Below are 15,630 nucleotides of genomic sequence, written 5' to 3' on the forward strand. Positions count from 1 at the left end.
AAAATAGTCTTTTTTTTTTCTTTTTTTTTTTTCAATGTTACTAGTTTTTATTATTTAAAAAAATAATATTCATTCCGTCACTATATCCATATGGTTCATTTTATTTTTAAAAAATAGTTTCACATTTTAATTTCATTTTAATTTTTTTATTTTAAAATTTTTTAATTTTAATTAAAAATAATTAAGTATTTTAATTTTAATTTATTAATATATTTTAAATTATTTATTAATTATATTTATCGAAAATTCTTTTCTTAGGTGAGAGGGAGTAATAAATTCTCCTGTTCTTTTCTCAAAACAAAATTAAAGATGAACAAGGGAAAGAATACTAAAATGGCAACAATACTGTGAGGGCAGAAATGTCTTTTCAGATGAGATACTCAACTCCCGAAGAAGTCCGTCCACTAAACGACAAAGCACTGCAGGAGACGTAGTGAGTTACTCCGACAAGTGTCCCAGATACGCAGATTTAGCCACGTGGACGGTCGGATCACGCACAGGGCTGGTGGTGTCTTCACGCCGAAGCAGCAGCTGCAGCTCGAGGTCAAGTAGCTAGGCTCAGTTTCCGGCCTGACCATGGTTAAATAAACGGCTCAACCATGGTTAGTTACTTCTACTGCTCCTGCTCCTGCTGCGGCCTTCACAAAAACACCTTTCGTTTATTTTTCTTTCACATTTCACTTCAAAACTCTCTCTCTCTCTCTCAAACATTGATCAACAGTAGTACGTACGATCGAGCAAATCGAGTTTTGCAAATCGTTTGTTGCTGTGAATCTGCAGAGGAAGAGTGATTTGAAAGCGCGTCGCATCGTGTGTGTGAACGTACGCGAGTTGTTTAATCTGGTCGTGAATTTTGTTGCTGTTAATTGGTGCTGCGTTGATGAACCGGCGTTGGGGTTTTCGCTTCGATCGAGGAAGGAGTGTACTTTTGGTTTAGGATTTTCAAGGAGATGTTTAATTTTTGTTAGATTTTGAGACGAAATCATCGTTCTTTTTGAGAAAAGAGGAAAACAATTTTCGAGAGATTTTTATGAATTTGGTTTTCTATCTTCTTTAGCTTCTGAGCTCAAGCTTCTTTGCTTTTTGCTTCCTTTTCTTTCTGCAAAGGAGCTTTGATGCTTGCTGGTTTCATTTTCGTTTTCAGTTGAAGTTTTGGTGTTCGGCTCGGATTTGGTGAAAAGTTTTTCAGGTTTGTATGGCTGCAATGATTTCTTTATCAAAAGGATAAGTAATCGAAGTCTGCAGCATGCAATAATTGACCATGGTAGACATTGAGAAATCCTCTACACCTTCTGCTGAATCCAATCCTCGCTCCGTTGATAATCAGACGAATAAATCCAATGATCAGCCGACGGAAACCTCCGTGCCGGCGAAGAAGAAGCGAAATCTTCCCGGAATGCCAGGTAAGAGCAAACTCCGATCATTTTCCTTCCATTTTTCTCTCCGGAAAACCCTCGGATGCGAAAAAACCTGATTTAGGAGGTTAGTTTTCACGTTCTTCTGAGATTAATTCCAGTATGTTGTTTATAGATCCAGATGCGGAAGTTATTGCCTTATCTCCCAAAACACTACTGGCGACCAACAGATTCGTGTGCGAAATCTGCAACAAAGGATTCCAACGCGACCAGAATCTGCAACTCCACCGGCGTGGCCACAACTTGCCGTGGAAGCTCCGTCAGAGAACGAGCAAAGAAGTAAGGAAGCGCGTTTACATCTGTCCGGAACCGACTTGCATCCACCACGACCCTTCCAGAGCCCTCGGCGACCTCACCGGAATTAAGAAACACTTCTGCCGGAAGCACGGCGAGAAGAAGTACAAGTGCGAGCGGTGCTCGAAGAAGTACGCCGTTCAGTCCGACTGGAAAGCGCACATGAAGACCTGCGGCACTCGCGAGTACCGTTGCGATTGCGGAACCTTGTTTTCCAGGTGAGGCCTTAATTTCAGCTTCAGAAACTCCATTAATGGTCTGTCGTTGCACTTGCAGTTTCATTTAAACCTAATTCAATACCTTCCATAGGAGGAAATTAAACTCCACTTTCTGTAGATGAATTGATTCTCATGAATGTTCGTTTTGTTGGTGAATGAATTTGTAGGAGAGATAGTTTCATTACGCACAGAGCCTTTTGCGATGCCTTGGCGCAGGAGAGTGCTCGGTCTCAGCCCCCTCCGCCGCCTGAGCCTTCGCCGCCGACCGGAGGAGATTTGAAGGTCCAGATCGCCGCCGCATCTCCGCCTCCTGCAACTTCCAGTCCGCCGCCGCCGCCGCTCACTCCGTCTACCAGTGTTGTCTCTCCTGCTCTCTCCGTTCAAAGCCCTGGTAATTCAATCAATCCTTTCTTCTCAATTAATCAAAGAATGCTTCAAGGGAAGGGAGTGTATATAATTCTCATTTTTCATTGCAGCAGCTGAACTGCCTGAAAATCTACAGCCGCCGCCGCCGCCAGGACCTCCGGCTTCCGTCGCAGCTGCTGCTACAACCACCACCACCGCCACCGAGGCTTCTATAGCTACTTCGACAGTAGGTACGACAGTTTCCTCCCCGGCGTCGACCGCCACAGCATTTACATTCAATTCTCCAACCTCCGATCTTCCCCAGCCGCCGCCGTCGCCTTACTCCAGCTTACTGTCTGCGATGGCGGCGGGGCCCGACCACAGCCACCATCCCACCGCCGTTGATTCCATGTCCCTCTCCTTATCCTCCTCCCTATACACTCCATCCTCCCTATTCCCCGCCACCTCGCCACGCTACGTGTCGATACCTCCGCCGCCTCCGGCGGCATTATCCGCCACGGCGTTGCTCCAGAAAGCCGCTCAGATGGGTGCAACGACGTCGTCCAGCTCCTCCTTCCTCCGCGGCCTCGGCCTGGCTTTACCCTCCGCCTCCGACCACCACCCCAACACGACGTCGCCGCCGCCTCCCACCTTCTGGAACAACGGCGCCGCCAAGTTCGAGAACATTCCGGCGTCGTCCGGGCTGATGATGAGCCCGTCGGCGCTCTTCTCCGACAAGCCTACGACGCTTGATTTTCTGGGACTAGGAATGGGCGGCGGCGGGGAGCCCTCCTCCGTCGGATTCTCCGCCTTCCTGAGCTCATTCGACGGCGGCGAGTCGTGGGAGGATTCTCCGGACCGGAAGCCGTCGGTCGTCTGATGGAATCGGTAAGAAAATAGTTGCTTCCATAGTAAAAGTAAAAAAAAAAAACTATGGGTTAATTTGATAAACTACCTGGAGGGGCATTATTGTAATTATAATGCATGTTTGGATTTGTTTCTAATTTCTATCCTTATCCTTTAGAGAGTGTAATATTTCAACTTTCTGCTTCAAATGAATTATCCAATTTTCCAGTGATTGGTTACATTTTTTTATTATTAATATGTACTTTTTTTTAGTATATCATTTTCACTTAGCTTGTTCTAAAAATCTTAAATATACGTACATTAGGTATAAATTTATGTATTGATTGCACAAATATACTCAAGTTAAGTTATAATGCTAGCTCATAATCTAAAAGTAATGCATGTTGGGAGAAGTGTTTTATCATTTTTACGTGAAAGAGTATAATGGGTTTCATTCTTCTGTGTCTTTTTTAGACTTTGTTCATACAATTCTCTTTTTCTTTGTTTTTTGTTTTTACTGACATGGTCTCTAACATATATATATATATATATAATCAGTGTCCACCTAGGATTATATTAGAGGGGGGGTTTTAATTTTGAAATTTATAAAATAATATTCTCCTTCGTTCCAAAATTATAGTTTGGGTTGCGTCTGACACGAGATTTAAAGAATATTAATATTACATTTGTAGTGGGTAAAAAATATGGGTAAAATACTTTTTTGTCCTTGTGTGTATTAGGGTAAAAAGTAATGACAATTGTGTAATAATAATGAAAAAGTAAGGGTAGTTTTATAGTAACATGGTTATTTATGAAAATGAGACTATTATTTTGGGACGGATAAAAATGGTAAATAGCACTATTGTATTGAGACAGATGAAGTATATTTTATTTATAAATATTTATTTTTTATTCGAAAAAATTATCATTCTGATTATTATATTTTGAAAAAAATAAATACAAATAACGAATTACAACAATAATAATAGTTATACACTATATTATAAATATTTTTTTTATTCTTTTTATTCGGATAAGATATACAATTTTTTAGTATTTTTTAATTTATTCATTTTCTCAATATTACATATATTTAAATAAAAAAATAGATAAATTTAAGTAAGTAAATATATATATATATATACTGGGGTGGGGTGGGAGAGGGGGGCTGCAGCCCACCCTTGCCCCCACCTCTGTCCGCACCAGTATATAATATACTTTCTCATTTTATTTATAAAACAAAGTATTTATCCCGCGTGTAGACTCGTGACACTGACATCATAGGTTTAAACTCTCAATGTTCGGGCTTAGTTTGCTGATGATTTTTATATCTTATTGAAAGATACTTCAAATTAGAAAAAATTAAAGATGTTTGCTTTTTGCATGTAAATTTTTTAATATTAAATTGTAGTAAAAATGATAAAAATATCTCTATTAGTATAGTGTAATATAAAAATAATGGTATTTGTGTAATATATTGTAAATTGAGACAATATTTATTATGTTATGTAAGTAGTACAATTATTAAATTAAAAAATAGTAACTTTTCAATGAAACTGAGGAAGTACATATTTTTTTTCAATATATATATAGTACATATTCATTATTGTTATATTAATACATAATTTTACATGCTTCACAAAAAAAATTATATATTTTCAAATAATTTCACAAAAACAATTAAGGGCAAATTTGTCAATTCATAACAAAAAGACAATCATTTAAAAAACTGTGCAAATATACTTTAAGACAATAGAAATTGGACGGAGGAAGTATATGTTTCACTCTCAATTTCACTTATTTATTAGTGAGTGTGAGTGTCAATTCAATGTTCGATCCCCATATTTAGCATATGTCTATGTATAGATTAATAATGTCGTGTTAAAATAAAAATATCTATGAAAAAAAAAGGTATTTAATACTCTCTCTGTCCCACATTGGGTGTCTTGGTTACTATAGACACGAGAATTTAAGATAAGTATAATTAGGAGATAACTATTTAAAATGAGATTAAATACTTAAATCATTTTTCAGAAAATGAAAGTGACATGAGATAGGAGACGGACAGATACAACAACATGGACATGGTATATGAGGGTAAAATAATTATTTTATGATTGAACCATCCAAAATAATATATATTATAAATAAAGAAATTATACAATATATATACTTATACTAATAAAGCTAAAAATATACATAAAATATTATTTTATTTTTATTTTTATTTTTATAATACTTTCTTGATCTTTATATATATATATATATATATATATAAACTATAAACAGTAAACAAATTAAACACAGAAAGTAGTGGCTTAATCTATTCTTGGCCACCATGGTCAACCCTTGATGATAAATGCCAATATAATGTCTACTTCCATATCATTAAATTGTTGACTATTTCTATAATTTTGAATTTTTTGCTACTTCTTCAGATATTATTATGGTGTATTTAATTGTGTTTTGAATTTTGAATTGAAATAAAAATTAATATTTGATAATCCAAATAAAATATTTTAAAAATATAAAAATTAAAAGTATTTTATTTAAAATAAATAGGTTAGTCGAGTTGTAAATTTCATTTACCGTTTTTATTATTCATTAATTTTTTTCTTAAAAAGTAACAAATTAAACACTGTATTTTTTTTTTATTACTATTATTATAAATAAGGTTGTTATATTTGAAAATCACACTAATATATATTTATTTCATATTAAAAATAAATAAATTTTTCGTACATTTAAACACGCACTAGATTTTGTTGATGTAGGTTTCTACATGGATTCTCACTATTACGCAATTATATATACATATATGTATATATATTATTTCAAAGTTAAATATAACAAATTAAATATTTAATTTTTTATATAACATCAAATATTAATTATATTCATTTTAAGAAATTTGATATTATTAATTAATAAATATTTTTCCAAAATATTATATTAAATATATATTTTATTTTACAAAAATATTAAACTAAATATTCAAATTTTCACTTATTTTTACATTTTTTTTTTTTTTTTTTGTCAAAATCCCAAACTATGTTTGTTTGGGGTTTTGGATTTTGAATTGAGATTTGAATAGTGAAAATTTTGAATTTGAATAATTATGATGTGATATAAATAACTATTGATGTGATGTTTTAAATGTAAAATTAATTTTTAGTATAATATTAAAAAAAATAAAAAAATATATTTAATTTGATGTTTTCGGAATGAATTTTAATGAACAGTAAAAATCTTACAAAATCCTCCAAACAAACACGTAAATCTCCACGTGAATCATGTGTTTATTGATATTTCAATCAAACAAAAAATGAGATCGAAGGAATACAAAGGTTTGTTAATTTGTTCACATGTGAATTATTAAATTTTATTTTTTATTATTCAATTTTATATTTTAAAAAATCACGTTAAACATCAAATATATATACCCTATAGAATTTATGGTAGTTATCGTAGGTTTCTTGCATTATTTACATGATTTATATATTATGTACGCATTCTTATTATTAAAACAGAGAATTTCATTTTTATATTCTAATAATATTTAAATCAAAATTTTCAATTTAACTGGAAAAACTATTCAATTTAATTTGATATTTTTTTTAAATCCCCGGCGATGCTTAGGACAACGACGGGGCAACTTTACGAACAAGGCATGTATTAATTAGAACAGCTAAATGTGGGGACATAATAAATAATTGAATGAATGTATGGTCAAAGCCAAAGCAATTTCATGCATATATATATATATATATATATCTTTCCTTTTCAATAATTGCATCATTAATTCGAACATATCATCGACTAGATCGATCGATACAAAATAATATCTACGACAAAATTAGAAAAGAATATGAGAGCGTAGAGTGAAGATCGATCATTGTCGTATGTCCAATAAATCGAGAAATAAAAAATATGCATTTGTCATTTATAACAAATTATTTTTACGCACTTTTAATCTATATTTTTCAATATTATACTTATTTATAAATACGTCGTTACTATCTACACACTCAATTTTCCTTGGTGTCTTGGATTATTAATTTTATTCATTTTGTGAATTTTCTCCTATGAAATCTCATGTTTTATATACAAATAATATAAATTTTTATATAAACGCATCTATTCAACAATTATTTTATTTAAAACACAAATCACAAAATTAAAATCAAACACAAATTACAAAACCAAACATACAAAGCATTTATTTAGTATTTATAGTTTTAGGTACTATTTTTGCTGTAAAATATGAGAAATTGTAAAAAATATAACTCCCTCCAAATATAGTCTTAGTGTGTTGGACACGAGATTTAAGGAATATTGATATTATATCGACAGTCGGTAAAAATTAAAAAGTAAGGATAAATGACTTTTTTGCCCTTGTGAGTATATTAAAAGTAGTGACAATTGTGTAATAATAACAAAAAAATAGGGATAATTCTATGGCGATATGATTATTCATAGAAACAAGACTATTATTTTGGAACGGACAAAAATGATAAACAAGACTATTGTATTAAAACCGATGGAGTATAAAAAACAAAGAATATTATAATGTAGTACAAATAAAAGTTAAAAGACTAAATTAACCTTATTAGTATTGTATAATATAAAAGTAATGACATTTATATAATATATTGTAAATTAAAAATGTATTTGTAACGTTAAATAGATAATACCGTTATAAAAAAATACTAATATTTTGTTATGAAATATATTAAAATAAATAAATAAATTAATAAGGGACGAAGAAGTATTAATTTAATGTAATATTTTATAAAATAAAATAATTTATTTTTATTTAGGATGGTACCGCACAAAAGCAATTATCAACATATGTTATCTATAATAAAAACTGTAAGCAAAAGTGGCATAAAAAGGTGAGGTTATTAATGAAGTGAAAAAAAAGGGTACAATTTCCCTAAATGGACTCACTTTATGTATATAATCAAAATTCCAAACATGTTTCTTTTTGCTATACATAACAAAAATGGGATTCCTTTATTATTACAAACTCCACGTTAAAATTTATACTCACTTTTCTTTTTAGGTTGTCATCGAAAAATATTTTTATTTCTTTTTTAAGTAAAAAGTCATTTTATTTTTATACTTTTTTACTATAAAAAAAAAATTAACAATTAGTACTAACTTTTATTAAAATTTATGTTCAGTCAAATGAGAGCATGTTTGCATGAGAGAGGGATAATTATTATTATTATTATTATTATTATTATTATTATTCCCATGGCATCATTACGACATATGCATGGAATCCAAAACCATTATTATTTACCCACACTTTTTAACCCACTTATTAAATTGATACCAACCTTCGCAATTCATGTAAATATAAAATTAGGGTTAAAAAGATCAATGTTCCTCTACCTACTTTAAGCAATTTATTATATTTTTTATGTAATTTTTTTTTAATTTAAATTAAAATATGTAGAAAATATATATTTTGTCCAAAAATTAAACATAATTCTAATTACGTAAATTTTATACAAATAAATGATGTCACTTTTATGTATTCAAAATATTAGTAATAAATAATTGACTAAGCATTTATTTTATATTTTTTTATATAAAAATTAGGTAACAATTTCTCTGAAAAAAACTATTATTTGAGATATTTTATACTCTTTTATTATTCAATTATATTTCAATTTTCTCTGTAAATTACAAAAAAAAAATGAGAATATAATTAAATAATGGAAAGAATATATTATTTATATATATAAAATTTGTATAACTAAATGCGAATTTACAACCAATTAATCAAATATCAATTTTAAACGAAGATATTTTGTATTTATTTTAATATAAAACAAAATAATTTCACATAATAAATAAAATACGAGTACGAATAACTACATATATATATATATCATTGTGATTGACAATCACAAATATCTCTAAAAGATCCAACGGCTCACATCAAATCTTAAAAAAATAATAATAAAAAAAAATAAGTAAAGAAAAAATAAATGATGGGCTAGTCCAACAATTTATGGCCATAAAAGATAAAACCCAATGCTATTGATGGAGAATGTCCAAACAAGTGTTTCTAAAAAAATTTTAATGAATAGACGTTGATACAATATTATAATTAGAGAATTAAATATTAATATAATATTTAAATGAAAAAAAAAATTGAATTTTTTTTGAAGAGATAAATTTAAATGAATAATAAAAAATAACTTTAAAAATATAAATAGAGTGCAAAGTTGTGTTCCTTTAGTATTTATGAATTATGAAAATTTTGCTTTTTGTAATTGTGAATATTTATTTATTTATTTTTTAAAATATAATTATTTAAATAATATTATTTTCTGTCTCAAAACTATTGATACCTTTGATTAGTGATACTGTATAATTTAGTAAATTAATTATAGTAAATATGAGGTTATAAGTCACTATGTTTCTACTTATCATGTTTTATTATGAATGAGCAATCAAGAATTACTAAATTCATCTAAAAGAGTTTGAACTTATGATTTCGCAATCAAGAATTGTAATGAAATTGTAATGATATTTTGCATTTTTTTTCCAAGATTTTTATTGTTATTTTTAATTTGTAATTTCTTAAAATTTATTTATACGAATTTTTTCCCTCATTTAAAAATAAGTATATGAAAATATGCTCATGTAAGAGGGGAAAAAAAAAAAAAAAAAAAAAGACAAACACTTCTAGTAAGTTACAGTCAGTTGCAGATTATATAAAAATAAAAAATAAAAAATCTATCATCATTTTTAGAATTTTAAAAACTGCATAAAAATATTTTTATTAATTAACTAAAATAAGCTATGATAATTTCGCAAGAGATGAACTAGTAGTGTAGAGACGAATTTATGATCATAAGGTATGTGTTCAAACTCCTTAAGCTTACAGATCATCTGTCACATATAGTTCGTCTAGCGTGATTTGTACTGTAATGGTTGTGGATTCTCAAATATTTTATTAAAATAAAAGTTATATCGCAATAAAAATATATATGTAATATGAATATTATATAGAAAATAAAATTTCATATAATCAAATAAATAAAAAATACATTTATTTATTTATAATTAATATAAATTAATTTAATAAAATAATAAAATTTTAAAGTAAATAAAAATATTTTTTCATAGAAGAGATATAAAAAAAAGAATTTTAAGTAAATTTGATATTTTTATATTTTAATTTAATAAATTTTATTCAAAATAAAAAAATATCAATTATAAAAAAAAATCATATCAATTAATATGGAACGGATAGAATACTGTGTGACATAGTCAAACTAAAAACAGAAAAAAAAGGCTAACATGGTGATAGTGATGGTGCGGCGTAAATTCCAGAAGACGTCCTCACTCTATACTGGCTGGATTCAAGGGGCACGATGGTCTTTTCCTTTCATCAAGTATTTATGGTCAGCCATGGCTGTCCATCGGCCAATGCCCATTCCTTCCTTGAAGAGTACCCTATTTCCGATTGTGATTTGTGAGTCCCTTGATAAGGTTGCAGACTGCAGGTGGTGGTTGGTCGTTCGTTGCCGAGGGAAGGACAAATTATACCATATCCCTCGATTCCTGGAAAGCCTCTAACTCTCCATTTCACCAACAACCGCGCTCCTCAGCCGTTCATCAATTTTATTAAACGAATTTTCGCGAGATTCAGGAATCCATTGTGGTGTCGTTGAAGAGCTATTGACATCTCCTTCCAGCACCTCTCCCGTCCATTGGCGATTGTGAAGGTGAGATTATTGTTTCATACTCTGTTGTTTTGTCGTCCGCGAGAGGCGATTTTGATGATTCTGGAGGCAATTTTTGTGGTTGCACCTCAATCTAGGATTAAGGTATCGTAGAGTTTTATGGTGAAGTGGCGAAGATTAAAATCAATAGGTATAAATTTGTATATATATGTTAAATTTAGATATCGAATCAATGAACCCTCGAAACGAAGTATAACTGAAATGGCATTGGAGTTTGATGCGATAGTTCGTTGGATGAATAACAAACTGTGTTCTTCCCTGTAATTTAGATAGAACTGAAATCATGGCAATTATTTAGTTGCTGTTTAAGAAATGTTTTTACAGACCAAATGGCATAAGTTTCACATGACTTTGAATTTCTCATGTTTGGCTTTACGTTGTCTGTGGCTACATTTGTCAGGTTTCTTTGCTTTCTCCAGAATTTCTGGAGTGAGAGAGACGCTTTGTTGCACGATTTTGAGGAGATGCATTCTGAGTGATGAACCTTTCTTTTCTTTGTGGTCATACCTTCTGCAACGAATACGCCGTTGATTTGTTTTATTCAAGCAAGGGAAATGGCATCTAGTTATTTTGCAAGGAATCTTAATGGAATCCGAAATGGTGTAGGAAGATTGTCATCTGGAATTGGTCATAGGATACGGCATCAGGAAGATAATTTAGCTGGCCAAGGCAATGTATTGTTTGGCCAGTTGAGGCTTATTAATTCTTTCCCATCCGGAAGATCTGTGTTGTGTTTTCCATTGGAGCCTTCATTTCAAGTTTTTGGACGTTTCTATAATACCCTACTATCAGAACGTTGCCATGATTTCAGTATCAGCTCAGGGAAGGCGTTTATGGCTGTTTATGGATCTGGATCAGCAGTTTGTGAGTGCATTATTACTTCCAGGCAGGCTCGATCGTTCATAGCAGGATGTTATTCTTGCAGAGAAAGGCGTCCTGGTAATTTTCTAAAACCTACCATGAGCTGGAGAAGTGAAGAACAAATTAATGGCTTCCGGCTCAATGGGCGTTCCATGAACTGTGTTTCCAAGACAAATCAAAATGGGAAGCAACTCTGTGGATATGGGTTTAAGGGACTGCATATCTTGTCATCTGCATCTTACTCTACTAGCGCTGCTGGCCATGTATCGGTTTATAACACTACAAGAGAGGAGCAACAATTGAGCTCTGCAAATTCACCTGAGCTGTATGTTCCTTTCGCTTTACCAAAACTTCTAATCTGATGAACTTTATCTTAGCAATGGTTTGTTGGAATTCTTTTATTTTTCGGGAAATGCTTCATAGTAATTACCCTTGCTTTCTTGAAATAATGGAGACGGTGGTGAATCTAGACTCTTATATAGAATCACAACTACTTTATATCTGCGCCGCCACACAATTCACTGCAGCAAATACCCATTATTTCATTCACCCCACTGTCTTGTATTTTTTTTCCAGGTCATGGTAGAGTTATTTTCTAATATAGCACGTGATATGAGTGAAATTGATTACTCTGTTTGGTAGATTATGCACGAGCAAGAATATGCATGTTTGAAAGCCATATTTTTTGTAAGACCAATCAACTGATGTTCCTTCACTTGCTGGAACTGATTGTGAAGATGTTTGACAAGATCATAAAGCATTGCTGTATTTCTGCCCGAATTTCTTTTATAGGTTATTTATGGAACATGCCGTTTTACAGGAAACTAAATTCAGGATCGTATTATCTGCCCCATCCCGACAAAGAAGAAACTGGTGGGGAGGATGCTCATTTCATTTGCTCGGATGAACATGCTATTGGTGTAGCTGATGGTGTGGGCGGATGGGCTGATCTTGGAATTGATGCTGGGAAGTATTCTCGGGAGCTTATGTTCAATTCGATCAATGCCTTAAAAGAAGAACCGAGGGGCTCTGTAAATCCAGCTAGGGTACTGGAGAAAGCCTACAGTAGCACACATGCAAATGGCTCGTCCACTGCTTGTATCATTGCTATCACCAATAAGGTTTAGTCAAAGCACACATTCATTTACATAAAATTTTCTCAACAATTAACTCGTCTGTTACACATTCGAAATTAATTCATAGCTTCGAATTTACTGGCTTTATTATCTCATTTTGTATAGGGTCTACATGCCATAAATTTAGGGGACAGTGGGTTTATGGTAGTTAGAGAGGGCTGTACAGTTTTCAGATCTCCGGTTCAGTTGCACGATTTCAATTTTACATATCAGCTGGAGAGTGGCAATGCAGGGGATTTACCGGGCTCTGGACAAGTATGACTCCAGTTTACCCTTTTATTTTCTCCCACTTTTATTTCTAGTATTTCGGTGATGAGCAATTACTAAAATTGCATGTGGTATTCATAGTTACATCGATCTCGGTTTATGCATTCTTCTCTATTCGAATTCGCTAAAACAAATTTAATTGTTCTTTTCCTCGCAACTATTTGTTTGTAGTTTGGTGGTTTAATAACAAAATGGCTCCCACATTATTTGTCCAGGTTTTTACCATCTCTGTTGCTCCGGGAGATGTTATTATTGCCGGAACTGATGGCCTCTTTGACAATTTGTATAACAATGAAATTACTGCACTAGTGGTTCAGGCAGCGAGAGCTGGCTTCGGGCCTCAGGTGACTGCCCAGAAGATAGCCGAGCTGGCGCAACTTCGCGCACGGGACAAGGACAGGCAAACTCCTTTCTCAAAAGCCGCACAAGAAGCCGGATTCCGGTATTATGGTGGAAAGCTTGATGACATCACTGTCATCGTATCCTATGTTACCGATCACCATACAGTAAAATCCCTCTCTCTTACCCACAAACACACAAATGCAGATATCATTTTACATCATATATGCATTGTTATCTATTGGTTGGGGAATCTTCGACGTATATGTAACCTTTTTCTTGTGCAGGGAAATGGGATGTAGTCGATGCGTAGTATTCCAACTTGCTGGGCGTCATTGTTTTCAGGTAATTCGCGATCTCTCTTGGCTGGATTATCGATCTTTTTTTTTTTTTGTCGGAGGAGGTTCTTTTGTGTACATATATGTTTCTGCTTGATCTGAATGTGTTATTGGCTACAAATAAGTATTAGAACATAGTGTTTAGATAAATGTTGGTAGGAAAAGAAATGAGATTGTGATTCGATGTTTTGTAAATAAAAGGAATATAGATGGATAGAGACGCGTATACACAACTCCACCCTATAGAAAATTTGATGACAATTACATGGAATATAATCACTGGTATGATAATTTGTAGCATTTTCTGAAAATTTGGACTTTGTTTATTTGATATTTTTTAGGTTGAATAATGGTTAGAGTTAATATTTGAATGCAGTATCCTTAGTTGGAAATGAAAATTTAAATAGGACAGATTATAATTTAAAAATAATACTAATTATTATTTTGATTTGTGTTATTTTCTTGAATTTTTTTTTTTAATTTTTTTTTATTTTCTTGATTCTTTTTAATTTTTTTTTATGATGTGGGACTCGCAGCGGCTAGCCGAAGACCAAATCATCTTATAGTTAATATATCTACTTTTTTAATTTAATTAATATAATTATATATATATTGTTTTTCGGTGACGCCAGAAAATATAATTATATTTTGATATAATGTTTTATGTGAAAATATAATTTTTTTATTTATTAAGAATTTTGTTGTTAAATTGTGGTGTTTTTTTTTATATTTGAAATTAATAAAACAAAAAACAAACACCACTCTAATTATATTTTTTTGTATTCTTCTGTATATATGAAATATTAATATATTTTAAATTTATATGATAAAAATAAATTAAATTAACATTTTGGACGGAAGGAACATTATCTAAAATGTGTATTTCAACACGTGGATGAACTTTAACCGTATGACTGATTGCTCAATTATATTACTCAAAATCTTTTGATTATAAAATATTTTATTTTATTAGCAATATTACTTATAACTCAACAAGTCTTGTATTATTATTATTTTTTTATTTTATGATTTAAAAGTGGCATGCAATCTTTTGTATTTTAAAAAATATTTAAGAATTTTGATACAATATTTTTTAAATATGAAAAAATGGTGTAAAACTTTTAAATCAGGAGAAAGTATGGTGTTAGACTTTTCAAATCAGATGAGAATTGTACACAATTTTGCCTATTTTATTAATTATTTTAAAAACATTTTAAATAGTGCCATATAGTACCGGTTTATAATAATAATATTTAATATTATTATTATTATACTTGAAAAATCGTGTTGGTTGGTAATAATCATAATATTTTTCATTTGTTTGTTTGCATTTTATGAGAGTTGACAATATACTCTCTCAATTCATTTAAAGCATATACATTTATTTTTTCTTTGTATTTATCAAATATTATATTTAAATATATAATTAGTAGATAGTTTATATATATTAATCATTATATCTTAATTTAATGTAAATATTTTGATATATATATATAATCCATTTGAAAGATATAAATTCAGTTCACACCATTAAACCTGTATTGAATATATATATATATTTGAATATTTAGATTGATGAGTAGTGGGCATAGGATTCGACACGTTGACATGTCAGTGAACCCATAATATATCTATACCCATATCTTCTACTCCCTCCGAATATTTTGTAAACGTGACACGAGAATTTAAGAGGGATATAATTAATAAATAATTAAAAATATATTAGTGAAAATAATTATCGTATAATAAAAATAATTATAGATTAATATTAAGGTAATTGATTAGTATAATTAAAATTTAAA

General features: G+C 31.0%; 2 protein-coding genes across 4 annotated transcripts; both read left to right on the forward strand.

Annotated features, from left to right (window-relative positions):
- The first annotated feature begins 626 nt into the window (after positions 1-626).
- Positions 627-3,350, forward strand: LOC127257160 (zinc finger protein GAI-ASSOCIATED FACTOR 1-like). 2 transcript variants are annotated; one of them, XM_051283512.1, is made up of 4 exons: positions 627-1,403; positions 1,531-1,927; positions 2,095-2,318; positions 2,407-3,350. In XM_051283512.1, exons 1-4 carry the CDS (start codon positions 1,262-1,264, stop codon positions 3,150-3,152), a joined length of 1,509 nt encoding a protein of 502 aa, XP_051139469.1. In that variant the 5' UTR covers positions 627-1,261; the 3' UTR covers positions 3,153-3,350. The 2 variants fall into 2 exon arrangements, with proteins under 2 accessions (XP_051139469.1, XP_051139468.1); XM_051283511.1 differs by having other exon boundaries at positions 628-1,403; positions 2,404-3,350.
- Positions 3,351-10,576: 7,226 nt separating this feature from the next.
- LOC127257518 (probable protein phosphatase 2C 55) lies at positions 10,577-14,113 on the forward strand. Of its 2 annotated transcripts, XM_051283977.1 has the most exons (6): positions 10,577-10,869; positions 11,288-12,073; positions 12,569-12,869; positions 12,990-13,139; positions 13,367-13,657; positions 13,778-14,113. In XM_051283977.1, exons 2-6 carry the CDS (start codon positions 11,442-11,444, stop codon positions 13,790-13,792), a joined length of 1,389 nt encoding a protein of 462 aa, XP_051139934.1. In that variant the 5' UTR covers positions 10,577-10,869; positions 11,288-11,441; the 3' UTR covers positions 13,793-14,113. The 2 variants fall into 2 exon arrangements, with proteins under 2 accessions (XP_051139934.1, XP_051139935.1); XM_051283978.1 differs by lacking the exon at positions 13,778-14,113 and having other exon boundaries at positions 13,461-13,556.
- Positions 14,114-15,630: the final 1,517 nt, after the last annotated feature.

The sequence above is a fragment of the Andrographis paniculata genome, unplaced genomic scaffold (assembly GCF_009805555.1).
Source record: "Andrographis paniculata isolate CXL003 unplaced genomic scaffold, ASM980555v1 Contig57END, whole genome shotgun sequence".
NCBI classification, from domain to species: domain Eukaryota; kingdom Viridiplantae; phylum Streptophyta; class Magnoliopsida; order Lamiales; family Acanthaceae; genus Andrographis; species Andrographis paniculata.

Excerpts from the sequence above, each read along its gene's own strand:
- LOC127257160 (XM_051283511.1), top strand. The coding sequence starts at position 1,262 with ATGGTAGACATTGAGAAATCCTCTACACCTTCTGCTGAATCCAATCCT. Across the intron at positions 1,404-1,530 it reads AAATCTTCCCGGAATGCCAG|ATCCAGATGCGGAAGTTATT; the intron begins GTAAGAGCAAAC and ends TGTTGTTTATAG. Across the intron at positions 2,319-2,403 it reads TCTCTCCGTTCAAAGCCCTG|CAGCTGAACTGCCTGAAAAT; the intron begins GTAATTCAATCA and ends TTTTCATTGCAG.
- LOC127257518 (XM_051283977.1), top strand. The coding sequence starts at position 11,442 with ATGGCATCTAGTTATTTTGCAAGGAATCTTAATGGAATCCGAAATGGT. Across the intron at positions 12,074-12,568 it reads TCTGCAAATTCACCTGAGCT|GAAACTAAATTCAGGATCGT; the intron begins GTATGTTCCTTT and ends GCCGTTTTACAG. Across the intron at positions 13,140-13,366 it reads ATTTACCGGGCTCTGGACAA|GTTTTTACCATCTCTGTTGC; the intron begins GTATGACTCCAG and ends TTATTTGTCCAG.